This window comes from Plasmodium falciparum, assembly GCF_000002765.6.
Source record: "Plasmodium falciparum 3D7 genome assembly, chromosome: 4".
In the NCBI taxonomy this organism is placed as follows: Eukaryota; Apicomplexa; class Aconoidasida; order Haemosporida; family Plasmodiidae; genus Plasmodium; species Plasmodium falciparum.
This window is the reverse complement of record NC_004318.2, coordinates 416954-435566: the sequence shown is the minus strand read 5'-3', so window position 1 is coordinate 435566 and position 18613 is coordinate 416954. Positions and strand designations below refer to the sequence as shown.

Below are 18613 nucleotides of genomic sequence, written 5' to 3'. Positions count from 1 at the left end.
TTTTTTTTTTTTTTTGAAGTCTAATTTTGTGACCTTTTTTTGTTCTTATAAATTTTAATACATATAAATCGCTATTATATATATATATATATATATATATATATATATATTATTTATTAATTTATTTATTTATTTATTTACTCACTTTGATGTGTTTAATATGTTATCTCTCTTTTCAGTGTGAACCAAAAAAAAAAAAATGGTCATCATATATATTTATTTTTTAGTGTGTTCAATTATTATAAGATATGTAAAAACAAGAATTTCATATGATGAGATTATATCTTTTAATAATTTGAATGAAAAAAATGTATTAACATATTATAGTTATGATGACGATTCTGATGAATGTTATATGTGGTATTATTTTAAAGAAGATTTTTTTGAAATATATTATTTAAAAGATGAATATAATATAATAAAGAAAAAACAACGAGAAATGATTAACAAAGGTGTTATCCAGACAGAAATATGGGACAATATGTATAAAAATAATATTGATAATATTAATAATATTGATAATAATAATGTGGATTATAAACATCATAACTTCTTGGAAAATCCAAATAATAGTAACTCGTGGATTCTTAGCGATAATATTTGTTGTAAAGAAGTATTAATTTTTATAGATAAAGAAAAAGTGAATTGTAATAAATCTTTATCCTCATTTATCATAAGAGTAAATAAAAAAAAAGAAGAAGAAAAGAGTTATATTTCTGTTGAATATAATGTAAGCAGTCACATTTACATTATAGATAATGTTATTATTACATACGCTAATAAAACAGAGAAAAAATTTTTATATATTCTTACAGATAATAATAAGAAAATAAATTATCATAAAAACGATATATTTGATATGTATTATAATACAAAATATGTAGATTATGTAAAAGTATTATTTAACAAGGTAAGAGGATATCATGAATTAAATATAAAGACAAAAGATAAAATAGGTAAAACAAAAATCTTTATTATATTAAGAAATAAATGTAAACATATATTTATTACTATACTATTATATATATATGAACATTTATTTTTACTTCCTAATAATACATATGTCATACCAGGAAATAACATAAAATTAGTTTTAAGAAAAACAAATTATAATCAAGCATACTATGAAAAAAACAAGGTAGTTAATAATTGTTTATATGTTTTTGCAAAACATAAACATATTTTTAAAACTTATAATATTAATATGCAGCCCTTAAAAATGAAAAAAAATATATATAAACCTAATTATTACAATGATTATGATTATAATAATATTAAAAAAATATATAATAATATGTCTCTATATTATGATGATTTCCCAGAACCAACAGCTCAACTATATTATGATAAAGTAAAACGGTCTGAACATGAGCCTGAACATTTATCTTTTTATCATTATTATAAATATTTGGAATTTATAAAACATGAACAAGTTAAAGAACATATAGAACTTATGCAATGTCTTAAAAAGTATCATATAACAAATTTTGGATATAAATATAAAATTATGCCTAGTGATGAATATGATATAATTAAAAATGATGTAATACAAATAAAAAATAATAATAATAATAAAAATAATAATAAAAATAATATTTATAATAGTAATAATATTCATAATATTCATAATATTCATAATACTCATAATATTCATAATACTCATAATATTCATAATACTCATAATACTCATAATACTCATAATATTCATAATATTCATAATACTCATAATACTCATAATATTCATAATATTCATAATAGTAATGATTATAAAATCAAAATACACGTTTTAGTAAAAAATGTACAAAATAATCAATCCTTTTCTTCAATTCTTTACATATATAATATACACCATATAAATATTGATTGCTTTTATCCCTCCTATATTATATCACACATGATAGAATATAATATAAATAATAAAGATAAAAATATACAGAAACAAAATAATAAGTATTATTTAGAAAAAAATATAAAAAGATGGTATGAAGAAGATCCTTTTATTCCTATAGAAATGTTATACTTGAAATACCATTTTTTTTATAAACATTATTATTATTTTAATAATTATTATATAAATAGATATTTTAAAATAAATAGAAATAATTCAAATGAAGAAAAAAAAAAAAAGAAGGTAGGAACACCTGAAGAAAAAGTAAATTTATTAACAAACAATAAATATCTTTGTTTTATTAAATTAGTAAGTGATGATAAAAACAAAGAAAATATATATTATAATAATTTAATAAATTCAAATGATAATAAAATAATAAATTGGACTATAACCCCTATAAAAAATAATCTTAATATGATCAATATGTACACATTTGAAAAAGAGCTAGCTCAATTATTTTTAACATTTAATCATATGAAAAAATCAAATTTTTTAGAAATATCATATGACGAATACAAACCAATGAAACAATATATTACATATTCAAAGAAAATTAAATGTTATATTAAAGAAGATGTGTTAATGTCTACTCTTTATATTCTTCCTGATGAAACCATTTATTTTAAATGTTCTGGAGGTCTTAAAAATACTTATATCATCAATATATTTAATAAATATGATTTTATTCATATACATGTTAATGATAAAAAAAATTTTATCCATTTAAAAGAAAACAAACATGAGAAACAAAAAGGAAAAGAAAGACATAAACAAAATGGTTATTCTAAGGATAAAAAAAAATATCTTAATTATTTACATAATAAATATTATAATGATATGTTATATTTAATAATCATACAATTTTGTGATGAACATAATGTTAATAATTGTTTTATTTCCAAAATATATATAATACGAAATATACATAATTATTATATTGTATTAGAAAAGAATACAATAGAAATAAATCAAACAACGAAAGCTTATGTTTACATGTATTATGATATAAGTAAAGGTTATAAAGAAAGAAAATATAGTTTATTAAAATATGCACATAATAAAAAAAAACAAAACAAAAACAAAAATAAAAATAAAAATTTAGGTTTGAATGTAATACATAAAAATCAGAAGAAAAGAAATGATAAAATGAATGAAAAAAAAAAAAAAAAAAAAGAAAAAAAAAAGGATGATTATTATAATATTTATAATAAATATGATATGTATAATAATATATACCATAAGAATGATATCAATCATTTGAATAGTTCGTCACATCTTGTTCCTCTAACTTTTTGTTTTTATAAAATACACAATAATTTAATTATTAATTATGATAAAACATATACAGATATAAATAAGAACGTTACCAAATATGCGAAAGAGATAGATCAACAATATAAAGATTCTTGTGGCTATTTTTATATAAAAGGGAAAAAAAAAGGAAAAACCAAGATACAAATAAAATATATAAAAGGTAAATATATGGAATATAATAATTTCATATTAAATATAGATATATATAATAAAATAAATGCTTTGTTTTGTGTAGATTTTGTATGTAGTAAATATATTAAACATAACCAATTTATCCATTTAATCATATATGATGGTTTTAATAAAAAAATACCATATGAAATAAATATTTCTTCTGAAGATTATAATAATAAAAATATAATAATAATAAAAGAAAATAAAATATTTAATAAATTATTTAACATAAGAGGTAGTTTATTGTTTCATAATATATTTCTTGATGAACAATTTTCATCTATATTCCAAAATCAATTTTATAGACACATATATAATCCAAAGAAACATAATTATCAAAATGTATGTTGTGATGTCCAATATATAAAAAAAAAAGAAAATAATAATAATAATAAAAGTAAAAAAAATGATTACAGTGAGAACAATTATTATTTTGATGATGATAAATATTTATATAAACAATTTATTATTTTCTCAGATGATAATACAAACTTTTATCCAGTCAAATTGTATAACAGAAAATTATTCGAGTATGATTTTATTTTTAATTATGCATTTAACAAAGAATCAATAAACAACAACAAAAAAAAATATATTAATAAAAATTATAATAAAATGAATTATTTGTGTTCATGTAGTAAATATGCTAATGTGTTACTTCGTCAAAGAAATTATTATAAAAATGAAAAACAAAAAAGGGGGAATATATATAGTGATACATATAGTGATATATATAATGATATACATAGTGATATGTATGATGATATGTATAATGATACACATAGTAATATTTATAATGATATGATATCATATTATGATAATTTCGTTTCTGTACAGAAATATTATTTTATTTATGGTACGTATGAAAAAAAAGGTCATAATACTTCAAATATAATAATACAAATGAAAGATAAAGAAAACAAAAATATTAAGAGTACTAATTTTTTCCCAGTACATATTACATATCCATCTTCTATTCAAATGGTTATTTTTGATAAGCACCTTGATAAATTATATGCTATACAAGATATGATAATTCCCAAAAAAGGAGAAAACAACAATCATAATAATATAACAAATAATATAACAAATAATATAACAAATAATATACAAAATAAACAATATCATCATAGTTGTAATCCTCTTTATAATTTTAATATTTTGTCATTGTATAATAACCATAATTATTTTTTTAAAACTTTTCTTATAGACGACAAAGAAAATGTTATATTAACAAATGAAAAATTTACATATACTCTCAAGCCGTTCTTGAGAAATTTTCATCCAGTATGTTATAAAAATAAATCACATTATCTAGAAAATGAACAAAACATAAGGAAAATTATTATAAATACAAATAATAGAGTATTATTAAATCATACATTGCAAAATAATTATAATAAGAACTTAAATAAATATAGTCATACTAACAATCAACATATTAATATACATAATTATTATCCCTCATTCTTATTCTTGTCGTTAATAGTTGAATATAAATATATAAAAGATGAAGAAACTTATATATATGAAAAGGAATTATTCATTACATTTTATGATCAAATATATATAAATAGTTTGACACATTTATATTTGTTTTATTCTCCTTTAGTTTATTATAAGATATATGTATGTAATATACATAAAGATTTTATTTTTGATTATTATTTTAAAGGCAAATATTATAATCAAATAAATGTAATATTTAACAATGAATATGAATGTGAAGATGATAAAGATAGATTTCTTCAAAATATACCATCATATATGAAAAAATTGAAACAGACATATATTATTAAAGAAATTGATATGGTCAAAAAAACGGATACATCTTTTAATAATAATTGTTCTTCTTTATATATTAATTCTACATATATAAATGAAGGTATATTATATATATATAATAATAATAAACATTTTTTTGAAATCAAACCATCTCATTTAAATATATCCTATAATGAAATATCACACATAAAAATTTCCTTGTCCTCTTCATTTTATAATATGAAAGATTTACTTATTTTAAGACTAGAATTTTTTAATAAATATAATCAAAAATTTGTTAATCAAATGCCTTTACAACTTTTCAAAATAAAATTATTATATAATTATAACAAAATTAATTTAAATCTTATACAAAATGATTTTAAGAACTCTAATTATAATATTATCAAAAATATTAAATCTTTATTTGAACAACAAAATAAAGAAGATCAAGACATGATCCTTTCCGATGTATTTTATTATATAGATTGTCAAATCGTAGGTACATACTATATACAAATTGAACTTACATATGATAATCCAGAAATTAATAATAAGAAATTTAAATATAAATCTATAATATCTAATATGGTACATTTATTAGTGTATTCACCTGGAAAATTATTGCACAATTATTATGAAGAAAAGCAACTTGCGGAATTCCAAAAAGGAAAACAAAAAAAAAAACAAATGCAAAAAAAAAAACAAATGCAAAAAAAAAAACAAATACAAGAACAAATACAAGAACAAAAACAAATACAAATACAAGAACAAGAACAAGAACAAATACAAAAACATGATGATAATTCAAATATAATAAAAAATGTTATTTCCAATTTTATAAATAATATAATAAAAAATCTTATAAATGATAAAACAGAACAACCAAACAAAATAATAATGAATAAACAAAATAATAATCATAACATAGCACATATTCTGTTACATCCATCAAATCAAAGTATTCAATTAATTTTTAAATTTGATAATCCATATATATACAAAATATTATGTGTTTCAAAGAATTATTCTATAGTAGTACCTACCATATTATATGAACATAATAATAATAATAATAAAAGTAATAAAGGACAATATAGCTGTCTCATCAAAACGAACAATGTTGTAGGTAATACAGAAGTACACATATATCCTATCTTTATAGATTATTTTAACATATTCGTATTACAAATAAAAAATTATAAAAAAATAAAACAATTTGTTAGTCTAGAAAAATATGATTTACATTTTCATGACATTGAAACATATTATATTAATTTTTGTAAATATAAAATTCATCATCCAATTTGTATAGATTCAGAAGAACTAAAAATTATGCGCCAACACTATTTTTTACAAGTACATATTAATCTTGATTATATAAACTCTGTCCAATTTGTAAATGAACAAAGTGAATATACACTATACGTTCCATTAAAAAAAAAGTTCTATACATTTCTTATATTTCAAAACCAAACTAAGGATATTTTTGAACACATAGATTTTAAAGCTATGTATGAAAAAAATTCAAATGAAAAATTCTTTATTTTAGAATATTTTGCTGATACTGATTCTATTGTTTTACATGATAAAAGAGAATGTGTTACGTTAAATATCACAACATGCTTGTCACCATATAAAAGAAAGGAAGGAAAAAATAAAAGGATATTTGAAAAAGGTCATTCCGTAATTCAACCTAATAATGATAATATAGATAAGCATATTTTAACAAATAAAAAATATAACAAAATATTAAAAGTGCTAAAAAATTCGTCGGACACATTCTTATCTATGAAAACATATAAAGAAGGTAATTATATATTATATGTAAAATTAATTAGAGATAATAATATTATTGTATCAAAAAAATATAATATTGTTGTAACAAATAATATACATGAACAAAAAAGAAATACACTAACCCTAGAGTTAAGTACCAATTCAATTTATAATTTTTATAAACATTTTCGTCTTTTTAAAATGTTTCAAATATATAATTTATCACATATAGAAAAAATTAAAACACCACCATATGAATGTACATATATTTCTTCTCATTATTATGTAAATAGAAATAATATTCCTGATAAAAAAGGAATTGTTAAAATAACAATCAATATATCACATATATATAGTGCTACTATACAGAACTATTATACAAAATACATTCCATTAAATGTTATACAATATTTTTATATTCACTTATATAATAAAAATATGCAAAAGATTTCATTCCCATCAAATGGTAAACTTATTTTAAACGTATCACATCCAAATATATTAGATACTATCATTATGAACAATAGTCATATCTATATTATTCCGCATAAAATAGGATGCTCATTTATTAATATACATTTTATTTTATATACAAATTATAAAGAATATGTTCAAACCGATCAACAAAATCGAAAAATTATATACATAGATAATTTACACTTATGTGTTGTAAACTCTATGAAACTAAAACATTTTCATAAAAAATATCATAACTTATATTATCCGAAAAACACATATCAACTATTAAAAGGATACAATTATGAATTCTCATATCAACCATATATATGTCTAAAAGATGTTATGAAAAAAACAAACAAACAAACATTTCGTCCATATATATTAAACAAAACTAATTTTTCTCATATGTATAAATATTATGAAGAAACAAGTTTTATCAAAAATATAAATGATTATTTACTTCATCCGGTTCATAAACATTATTCTATAATTAATGATAACTGTACCTTTATCAAAACCTAAAAGGGACGTCCTTTTTGTGTAAAAAAATATATATACATATATAAATAAATAAATATATATATATATATATATATTAATATGTTTTGAATATTTTTTTTTTCATGTAATAATTAATTATTTTTAAATCTTTGTCATAATTAATATTTTATGAATTTACAAAATATATTATTATTTTGTGATACATACATATATATGTACAAATTTGTATATTTTATTATTTATTATTTATTTGTTATTTTTTTTATGATTATTATTTTTTTTTTTTTTTTTGTGGATTTAAAATATTTTAAAAATTTAACAGCGTTTGATCTTAAATTTAGTAAATAAATAAAATATCTTATTGTTAATTTTTTCAAATTTATATTAATAACTCATTATAATATTCCTTTTGATAAATTAAATGGTCTATTTGTTTGATATATTATCAAAATATACATATATATATATATATATATAACATATTTTCCAATCATCCCTTATTATTGTCATAATACTGTAGCATTACATCAAAAATTATTATATCCGATAAAAGTAGGAAATTATTCTCCAATTTTGTTTTTACTGTTGTTTTTATATCGATATCTAACGTGTCGTCATAAAGATTACTGCAAGGAAAACATAAATAAATAAAATATATATATATATATATATATATATATATGTATGTATGTATGTATGTTCTACTTATATGAACAAAAATATACATATATATATATATATATATAATTTTTCTTTTATTACGTTTTATTGTGTAAATTTAAAAAAGTGTTGAAGGCTATCATTGCAGCATTGTCCCTACTAAGGTTTAAAGGGGTCTTGTAAATACTCCAAGGACCTATAAAATTTAAAAAGAGGAATATTAATATATATATATTAAAATAATTTACTTGGTCATAACAATTTGGCTTGTATATATATATTATAATATTTAAAAAAAAAAAAAAAAAAAAAAAAAAAAAAAAAGCTAGCCAATAAATAACAATATGGCTAGTACACATAAAAAAAAAAAAAATATATATATATATATATATATATATTAACATAATGAACCTACTTGTACCTTTTTTAAAAACAGTATCATCCAATAAAAAACTTCCTTGTTGTTTCAATTTAATAAAGTCATCAAAATTAAATAATTTGAATGTTGATAGAATGTCTTTACTTTTCCTTTTCTTTAAAAGATTTTTTAAATATATCTTCCATGACAAGGAAGAATTATAATCGTGATCACTTTTGAGACTATCTTTTGAAATTTTTAATACAGACAATTTTTCATCATTAATTTTTTTCATTTTTTTCCTTAATCGTTTTCTTAAGCGATTATATTCTTTTATTTGATTTTCTTCATTGTCCCTTTTTGCAGCCATATCTTTTAAACTTTGATATAAAAAATTATTACAGCCAACTCCCCCAACTATAAATACATTTTTTATATTAAAATGGAGTTCTGAAAAATACATTATTTTATTCACTTGTTTTAATAAATGATGGAATATATTTTTCTGGCAATAATATGCATATCTTCCTTTTTCCTTTTCAAATGATTTTTCACTTTTCAATTTTTTTATTATTTTACTCATGTGATTGTATATTCCAGAAAAGCTACAAAAAAATGAAAAATAATAAATATAAGAAAAAAATAAAATGAAAATGGAAATGGAAATGAAAATGGAAATGAAAATGGAAATGAAAATGGAAATGGAAATGGAAATGAAAATGGAAATAGAAATGGAAATGAAAATGAAAATAAAAATAAAAATAGAAAAATGGGAATTAAAATAATAATATATTATATATATATATATATTAATTTATTTTTTTTATAAATATATAACATATATAAGATATGCAATTACTATTAAATACACAAAATGAAGACTAAGAACTTACGAAAAATCAATTATATTATTAGTTGAAAAGGGATTAGGAAAAGGTTGAAAAGGGTCATTTTGCAAATTTTCACTAGATGCACTTTTTAAATTTGTAAGATATTTTTGTGCTTCTTTTTCAAGAAATGGTCCTCCACCTAAACCAACAGGAAGTTCGAGGAGTCTAGTAACCTTATCAATCACATCACCAATAGTTATATCCATTGTTGTCGATATTTTACACACATTAATAGCATTTTTTGTATCTTTCTGAACTTTGTACACATCTGTACTACCTCCTGAAACTAAAATACAAAGATAGCCGTCTTTCATATATTCCGTTTGTATGATATTTAACGTTTCATTATGTATATCCTTTTTTTCCTCATTCACCGTTTTTTCTTCAGTATTATTTATTTTATTATCATCCAATTTATTCTCTTCTGTTTTTTTTTTTTTTTTTATTCTGTTTAGTACATATGATCCATATGTAAAAAAATCATCCTCTATCAAATTTATTAATTTTTCTTGTGTGATAATATTTTTATTTAAAACTTCCAGAACATTTTTTATTTTGTTTTTATGCTCCTTATCATTTTTTATGCTTTCTGATATGTTTAAATAAATTTTGTCATCCTCTTCATCTGCTTTTATATTTTCATTTTTATATTCAGCACTATTTGTGTACGTATGCTTATCATTATAAAAATTAAAAAATAGTGGTGAAAGAATGTGCGCAAATATATGATTTACAGCACTTATTTTGATATTTTCATTTTGTTTTTTTTTTTCTCCTATATAATTTTTTGCTGCTTCCATATTTTTGGCTATCCCTGGACAGGAACTAAAGCCATAACAGATAACATGTTTAGGATCTATATAAAAATAAAAAAAAAAAATAAATAATAATAATAATAATAATATATATATATATATATATATATATATATATATATTTCTACATTGTCAATAATACTTATAATTATATGTGTATACAATTAAAAGGAAAAAATACATATTTATATAAACTAATATTTTTCTTTACCTATATTATCTAATATTTTGTTGACATAATGTTTTAAGAACAAACTATTTAAAGAGCTTATAAAAAAAGGATATACACCTTCATAACTATGCACAACTTTATAGTGGGATATGATTACATTTTTAATTATATTTAAATCGGTATCAATAACACAAATACAAGTATCATCACATGTATTTTCTATTCCAACTATATAATTCAATTTTTTCTTTTTCTTACAATTATTTGTTTGTAACAGAATCTTGGGAATTTTTCTATATTTACATATATCGTAGTTTACATTTTTCTTGTTAAGATGTTTATTTATATTTTTTACTGCTCTCTGAAGAATATCACTAAATTTGTTATTCTTTATTGGGATATTATCAATTTTAAATGTATAACATAAATAATGAATTAAAAATATATAACAGAATAAATATATAGCAATATGAGTACTTACATTTTTCATTATTTATTTATTACGAGTACATTTCTTTTGTAATTGTTCTAACATGTTCACCATGGGTAAATAAAAAAATAAATAAATATATATATATATGTGTTAATTTTTATATTTCATTTTAAGGTTAATGATATATCATTTTCATTTTTCACAATAATTTTTATATTGTTTTATTTCTTTTTTTTTTTTTTTAATAAATATAATTTTATAAATATTAGGTAAACAAATTACACTTTTTTTTTTTTTGAATTATATATATATTATTAATGTTATTTCATATGATTATAAGTAAGAATAATATACCTTTAATTATACCATTATAAGATTATACATATATAATATAATATATATATATATTTATAAGCATATATATGAGAAAATTTAAAAAGAGTGCATTATATGTTTGAATATGGATTTGTATGAATAATTTATATTTATATATATATTTTTTTCTTCTTGTTATATAACTATCAAATAAGGTTCATAAATAAATTATCGGCGTAACTTTTTTAGTGGTATTTTATATTTATGTAATTATTTTATTTAAAAAAAAAAAAAAATGTTACTTCTTTAATTCTTAGAGTTTTTTATGTGACGCAGAATCGGATGTGTATGAAACACATTTGCATTTTTACAACAGTTCCATTTTATGTATATAGAAACATAGTACATTATATATATATATACAACATTTATATATATCTGGTATTTATAGTAAAGTTTTTTTTTTTTTTTTTTTTTTTTTTTTAATAATATTATTATTATATATCTAGCCAAAAAAGAAGAAATTCTGTAAAAAAAAAATTTTTTTTTTTTATTTTTTTCCCCCATTCGAACTAGCCAATTTGTTCAATAATGTAGAACATATATAATAGATACAAAAAAGAAAGAAAAAAGTAAAATAGGAAAAAAAATATATTGTCTTATAAGAATGATATTATTATGGGTATTCTTTTTTTTTTTTTTTTTTTTTTTTCCCTTTTAATCTAGCCAATATTTTCAATAGTGTAGAACATATATAATAGATATAAAAAAGTAAAAGAAAAAAGTAAAATAGGAAAAAAAATAAATTGTCTCATAAAAAGGATTTTATTATGAATAATCTTTTTTTTTTTTTTTTTTGCGGTTTATAAAAATTTACATATAATTCATCACTCAAAATAATTAATTTTTTTTATTTTTTTATTTTAATTTGATATTAAGTTTATTTTGAATAGTGGTTGCGAAATACAGGATAAAATTCAGGTTCTAATATAACTATTGCTTTTTTTTTTTTTTTTTTTTTTTTTTTTTTTTTTTAAATATTAAATTTTATTATTTTATTATTTTATTTATTTATTTAAAAAAATGAAGATTTTGAATTTGATACTTTTGTCTATTATATTTCTTAAATATTACCATGTATGTTGTATTTCGACAAGAGAAATACTGCGAGACAAAAGAAATGAGTTTCAAAGATATTGTGAGTTTATTATTAATGAAAAGAATTTAGTTGATAACAACGAAAAAATAGTAAATAATTCCATAAGAACATACAAATATTATATGGAAAAAGGTATAAAAGAAATTGTGGCAATATTTATTTTTGATGATTTAAATATCACGAAAGCTAGAGAATTAGGAATACTGAACAAAGCAGATCATGAATTAAATATTAGCAATATACCAAAAAATATACAGAATATATATCCATTAGATGAAATAAATTCTTTTAGTGATCTTATATATAAAGAGAGGAAATTATTTTCTTTTGAAACTGAATATTCTGTTACTAATTATGTGTTTACAAAATTTGTATTTCATGTAAAAATAACAGAAGAAAATGATGAAGAAATTATGTTTTTAATGATAAATAATGAATTAAATATGAAACAGAAAAATTTGGAAATAATAAAAAAAACGGATGAATATAATGGAAATAATAATATGCCTAGTGTTAATTCAAATTCTGTAAATTTATATCAAAAACATCCACAAGCATTTGTTCAATTTATAGGAGCAATCATTGGAATAGCTACATTAGTAAGCTCTATTTCAGGTGCTGTCTCTGGTATATCATCTATTTTTTCAAGTCGCCCCGCCCCAACACCACCTGAATTTTTAGGCGACGAAAAATCCAAACTTTCAAAGTATGAAACTGGTAAAAAAGAAGTAGAAAAAAAAGATAAGAAGAAAAAATATTACCAAGAAGAAGATGATGTATATGATTACGATGAATATTATGACGATGAATATTATGACGATAAATATTATGACGATGAATATTATGATGATGAATATTATGATGATTACTAATAATTTGAAGATACAATTAATATATATAAAAAAATATACATAATTTTTTTTCAGAAAATTTTTAATAATATATATAAATATATATATATATATATATATATAGATATAATTTTTTTTTTTTTTTTTTTAAATTCGTTTTTGTGTAAATATAACATGTACAATTGAATATATACATTATTAAATAATTCGTAAGATAAAATTCTCACTGCTATAAAATTAATGTCTCTTTATTTTTTTACATTGCGAAAAATATATAAACCAAAAAAAATATTCATAGGAAATTATTATATGAAAATAAATGTATTGTTCATTTAAAAAAAAAATACATTTAAAATATACAAAAATAAATTAATAAATAATATATATAAGTGTAAAAAAATAAAATAAAAATAAGGTGTGTTGTTTTATCTTAAATTTTGAGACGATGAATTTTTTTTTTTTCTCCTCACATAAGTATAATATGAAAATGTAACACTACATATATATATATATATATATATATTATTTATAAGATTTAATTTTATTTTTTTGAATGCAACATGTTTTAATGAATGATCATTAAAATGAAAAATCATAGCTCTATATATTTCTGCTCTTTTTTTTTTTTTTTTTTTTTAAATAAATCATGCATGCACATATAATTATATTTTTGTCTATTTTTTATTTTTTTGTATTAATGGTTCATTATGTTGGTTCTTAATAATAAATGATGCTGTTAACATAAAATTATACGTTACATAAAAAATATTTTATATTTATATATATTTATTTTTTAATGTGTGTTTCCTTCCTTATTTACATTTTTCCATAAGGGAAAACAAACTCATTTTATTAAAAAAAAAAAAATATAATTTGAATTATAAATATGTAGGTATATATCTATGTATGTTAATCACTTTTTTTTTTTTTTTTTGTCCTTTTTTTCAATATATATATATATATACATATATATATTATTACAATGTCATTATATAGAGAGTATTGAAAAAAAAAAAAAAAAACTTTTATAAAATTCTCTTATATATTTATTTTGAATGTATTCACTGACCTGTTTTTTATAATTCTTTTAATGATACAACCACTTCATTGATATAAATTAAATAAATAAATAAATATATAAATATATAAATATATATATATATATATATATATATAATAAAATATAATATACACATATATTTACAAGATGAAGTTACGTATTCTAAAAAAACACTATTACGTGGTCTTTATATTGTTGTATTTATATGACATTAGTTGTTTTAAATGTATACGTTTGAATAATCGTAGTATTTATAAGAATAAATACAAGAATAATGTCCATATAGGAACTAATGAGAATATAAGAAGTATAGAAAAATATTCCAATGTTTTATGTAATAGTATATTATGTAAAAATGATAAAATTAGTTCATTTATAAATCAAAGAAAAAATGTAGATGATGATGATGAAAGTGAAAATGATGATATGTATGAATCTACTACAGGTATGTTTATAATAAATATAATACTTAAATGTTTTTGTCAATAGTTTTTTTTTTTTCTTTTTTTTTTTTTTTTTTTTTTTGCTTATATTATTTATATATTATACATGTGTATACATTTTTTTTTCATATTTTAGCTGGGAGTTCATCTGAAACTGATAACGAATCTGATGAAGAAGAAAATGATAGTAGTGACAATAATAATTCTGATGAAGAACAAATTGAAAATAGTAACAATAATAATTCTGATGAAGAACAAAATGACAGTAGTAGTAATGATAATAATGATGAGGAAAATGAGGAACAAGATGATGTTATGGATAATGATCAAAGTAAGAAAAAATAATAAGAAGAAGGAATTATAAAATGTATATATATATATATATATATATATATATATATATATATTAACGTATTTTCTTATATACACAATATTACATATATATATTTTTTTTTTTTTTTTTTTTTTTTTTTTGTAGATGATAAAAAAATAAAACATTCATTCAATTTAGCAAACGAAAGCAAACATACAAAAGAAGAAAGAGTGAAGGAAGAAAAAAAATTAAAAATATACGATTTCATAAATGATAAAGAAAAAAGATTAAATTTTAATGGAGACCAAAAAGATGAAGATAATGAAGAAAATGATGATAAGGATGAAAATACGTTAGAAAATAGAAATATCATAAGTAAACACACATCAGTATTTCCAGGTTTATATTTTATAGGTATAGGTTATAATTTACTTTTTGGTAATCCTTTAGGAGAGGCTGATTCATTAATTGATCCAGGATATCGAGCTCAAATTTATTTAATGGAATGGGCTTTAAGTAAAGAAGGAATAGCAAATGACTTATCAACATTGCAACCAGTAAATGGATGGATAAGAAAAGAAAATGCTTGTAGTAGAGTTGAATCGGTAAAAAAAAAAAAAAAAAAAAAAAAGGAAAAATAAATTATTATTATTTAATAACTATAAAAATGTAATATATATAATATATATATATATATATATATATATAATATACTAAGGTCTATGTATGAATATTGTCTCATTTAATATTTTATTTATTTATTTATTTATTTATTTATTTGCAGATCACCGAATGTTCTAGCATTTCAGATTATACTAAAAGTTTATCTGCAGAAGCTAAAGTATCAGGTTCTTATTGGGGTATTGCCTCTTTTTCTGCCTCAACAGGATATAGTAGTTTTCTTCATGAAGTTACCAAAAGGTCTAAGAAGACTTTTTTAGTTAAATCGAATTGTGTAAAATATACTATTGGACTTCCACCTTATATTCCATGGTAACAAGAATAAATATAAATATAAATATAAATCTCTATATATATATATATACATATTTTTATTTATATCCTGGAATATATGAATTTTCTTTTTGTAGGGATAAAACTACGGCTTATAAAAATGCCGTGAATGAACTACCCGCTGTCTTCACAGGGCTAGATAAAGAAAGTGAATGTCCTTCAGATGTTTATGAAGAAAATAAAACAAAAAGTAATTGTGAAAATGTTAGTTTATGGATGAAATTTTTTGATATATATGGAACACACATTATTTACGAATCACAATTAGGTAACCAAATACAACAAAAAAAAAAAAAAAAAAAAAAAAAAAAAAAAAAAATATATACATACATATATATATATATATATATATTATATTATATTATATTTTTTACTTATAATATTTTGTTTATTTTTTCGTAGGGGGAAAAATTACAAAAATTATAAACGTAAGCACTTCATCTATTGAACAAATGAAAAAAAATGGAGTTAGCGTAAAAGCAAAAATTCAAGCTCAGTTTGGTTTTGGAAGTGCTGGAGGATCTACTGATGTAAACTCTAGTAATTCCTCAGCAAATGATGAACAGAGTTATGATATGAATGAACAATTAATTGTGATTGGAGGAAATCCAATTAAGGATGTTACAAAAGAAGAAAATTTATTTGAATGGTCTAAAACGGTTACTAATCATCCTATGCCTATAAATATAAAATTAACACCTATATCAGATAGTTTTGATTCTGATGATTTAAAGGAATCTTATGACAAGGCTATTATATATTATTCAAGATTATATGGATTATCTCCCCATGATACTATGCAAAAGGATGATAAGGACATAATCAAAATAGTAATAAGCACATAATCATTAAAATGATATAAATTATATATATATATATATATATATATATATGTACACATATTTATATAATATAATAAATGTAAATTTTTTTTCCTTTCTATTTTTTTTATAGTTAACGAATGCCGATACAGTAACTAAGAATAGTGCTCCTCCCATCAATGCACAATGTCCACATGGGAAAGTAGTTATGTTTGGTTTTTCCCTTAAACAAAATTTCTGGGATAACACGAATGCATTAAAGGGATATAACATAGAAGTATGTGAAGCAGGTTCTAATAGCTGTACCTCTAAGCAAGGAAGTTCCAATAAATATGATACGTCATATCTTTATATGGAATGTGGAGATCAGCCTTTGCCATTTTCAGAACAAGTGATCAGTGAAAGTACGTCAACATATAATACTGTAAAATGTCCCAATGATTACAGTATCCTTTTAGGGTTTGGTATATCCTCTTCCTCAGGGAGAATCAATTCAGCTGAGTATGTTTATTCTACTCCTTGCATACCAGGTTATTATCGAAAAAATTAATAAATAAATAAATTAATACATACATATATATATATATATATATATATATATATATATATATAATCAACTTTTATATTCTTATTTTTAGGAATGAAAAGCTGCTCCTTAAATATGAATAACGATAACCAAAAGAGTTATATATACGTATTATGTGTTGACACTACCATATGGTCAGGAGTAAACAATTTATCACTTGTTGCTTTGGATGGAGCACATGGAAAAGTAAACAGATCAAAAAAATATAGTGACGGAGAATTAGTAGGTACCTGTCCTTTAGATGGTACTGTATTGACAGGATTTAAAGTTGAATTTCATACTTCAAGTCCATATGTACAAACACCATTTGAAAAATGTGCTAAAAGTTTAAAAGCCTGTTCTGTTCATGGTTCTGGACATGCTATAGGTATACAAAATTTCAAATCCTTATTTATTTATATGCTTTGCAAAAATAATAAATGAACAGAAATTTTATATTATGAATAATATGTTACGAGAAAAAAGGAAAATTTTAAATAAATGAAAAAAAAAAAAAAAAAAAAAAAAAAATTAATAATAATAATAATAATGATGATGATGATGACTTATCCTTTTCTCTTATTTATCTCCTTTTCATATGACATTTTAAAAAAAATAAATAACAAAATAGAGCATCATTATAATTTATGATGTGCTATACATATTTTTTATAAAAATTTTTATTGTTTTTTTTTAAGATATATAATACATATAATATATGTGTACACAAGGGTAATTTTTGTTTTTTCGTCTTATTCTCATTTTTTTTTTTACAATACATTATAAATAAAACTTTGAAAATATTCCTAAAAGTAATAAACATATGTATATATACATATACATAGATATATACATACATACA

General features: G+C 19.8%; 4 protein-coding genes across 5 annotated transcripts; 3 read left to right on the top strand and 1 right to left on the bottom strand.

The window, feature by feature from the left end:
• Window positions 1-199: 199 nt before the first annotated feature.
• Window positions 200-7903, top strand: PF3D7_0409000 (conserved Plasmodium protein, unknown function; the record flags this gene model as incomplete). The annotated part of the gene is made up of 1 exon (XM_001351368.1): window positions 200-7903. One exon carries the CDS (start codon window positions 200-202, stop codon window positions 7901-7903), a length of 7704 nt encoding a protein of 2567 aa, XP_001351404.1.
• A 469-nt stretch (window positions 7904-8372) lies between these two features.
• Window positions 8373-11267, bottom strand: PF3D7_0408900.1 (tRNA N6-adenosine threonylcarbamoyltransferase; the record flags this gene model as incomplete). 2 transcript variants are annotated; one of them, XM_001351367.1, is made up of 5 exons in its annotated part: window positions 8373-8508; window positions 8645-8738; window positions 8958-9505; window positions 9794-10646; window positions 10817-11267. In XM_001351367.1, the coding sequence occupies 5 exons, from the start codon at window positions 11265-11267 to the stop codon at window positions 8373-8375; spliced, it is 2082 nt and encodes a 693-aa protein (XP_001351403.1). The 2 variants fall into 2 exon arrangements, with proteins under 2 accessions (XP_001351403.1, XP_024328994.1); XM_024473366.1 differs by having other exon boundaries at window positions 8964-9505.
• Window positions 11268-12608: 1341 nt separating this feature from the next.
• Window positions 12609-13556, top strand: PF3D7_0408800 (conserved Plasmodium protein, unknown function; the record flags this gene model as incomplete). Its single annotated transcript, XM_001351366.1, has 1 exon — window positions 12609-13556. The coding sequence occupies one exon, from the start codon at window positions 12609-12611 to the stop codon at window positions 13554-13556; it is 948 nt and encodes a 315-aa protein (XP_001351402.1).
• A 1186-nt stretch (window positions 13557-14742) lies between these two features.
• Window positions 14743-18195, top strand: PF3D7_0408700 (perforin-like protein 1; the record flags this gene model as incomplete). The annotated part of the gene is made up of 8 exons (XM_001351365.1): window positions 14743-15040; window positions 15175-15369; window positions 15517-15956; window positions 16136-16344; window positions 16443-16633; window positions 16768-17195; window positions 17320-17716; window positions 17825-18195. The coding sequence occupies 8 exons, from the start codon at window positions 14743-14745 to the stop codon at window positions 18193-18195; spliced, it is 2529 nt and encodes an 842-aa protein (XP_001351401.1).
• Between the last annotated feature and the right edge of the window lie 418 nt (window positions 18196-18613).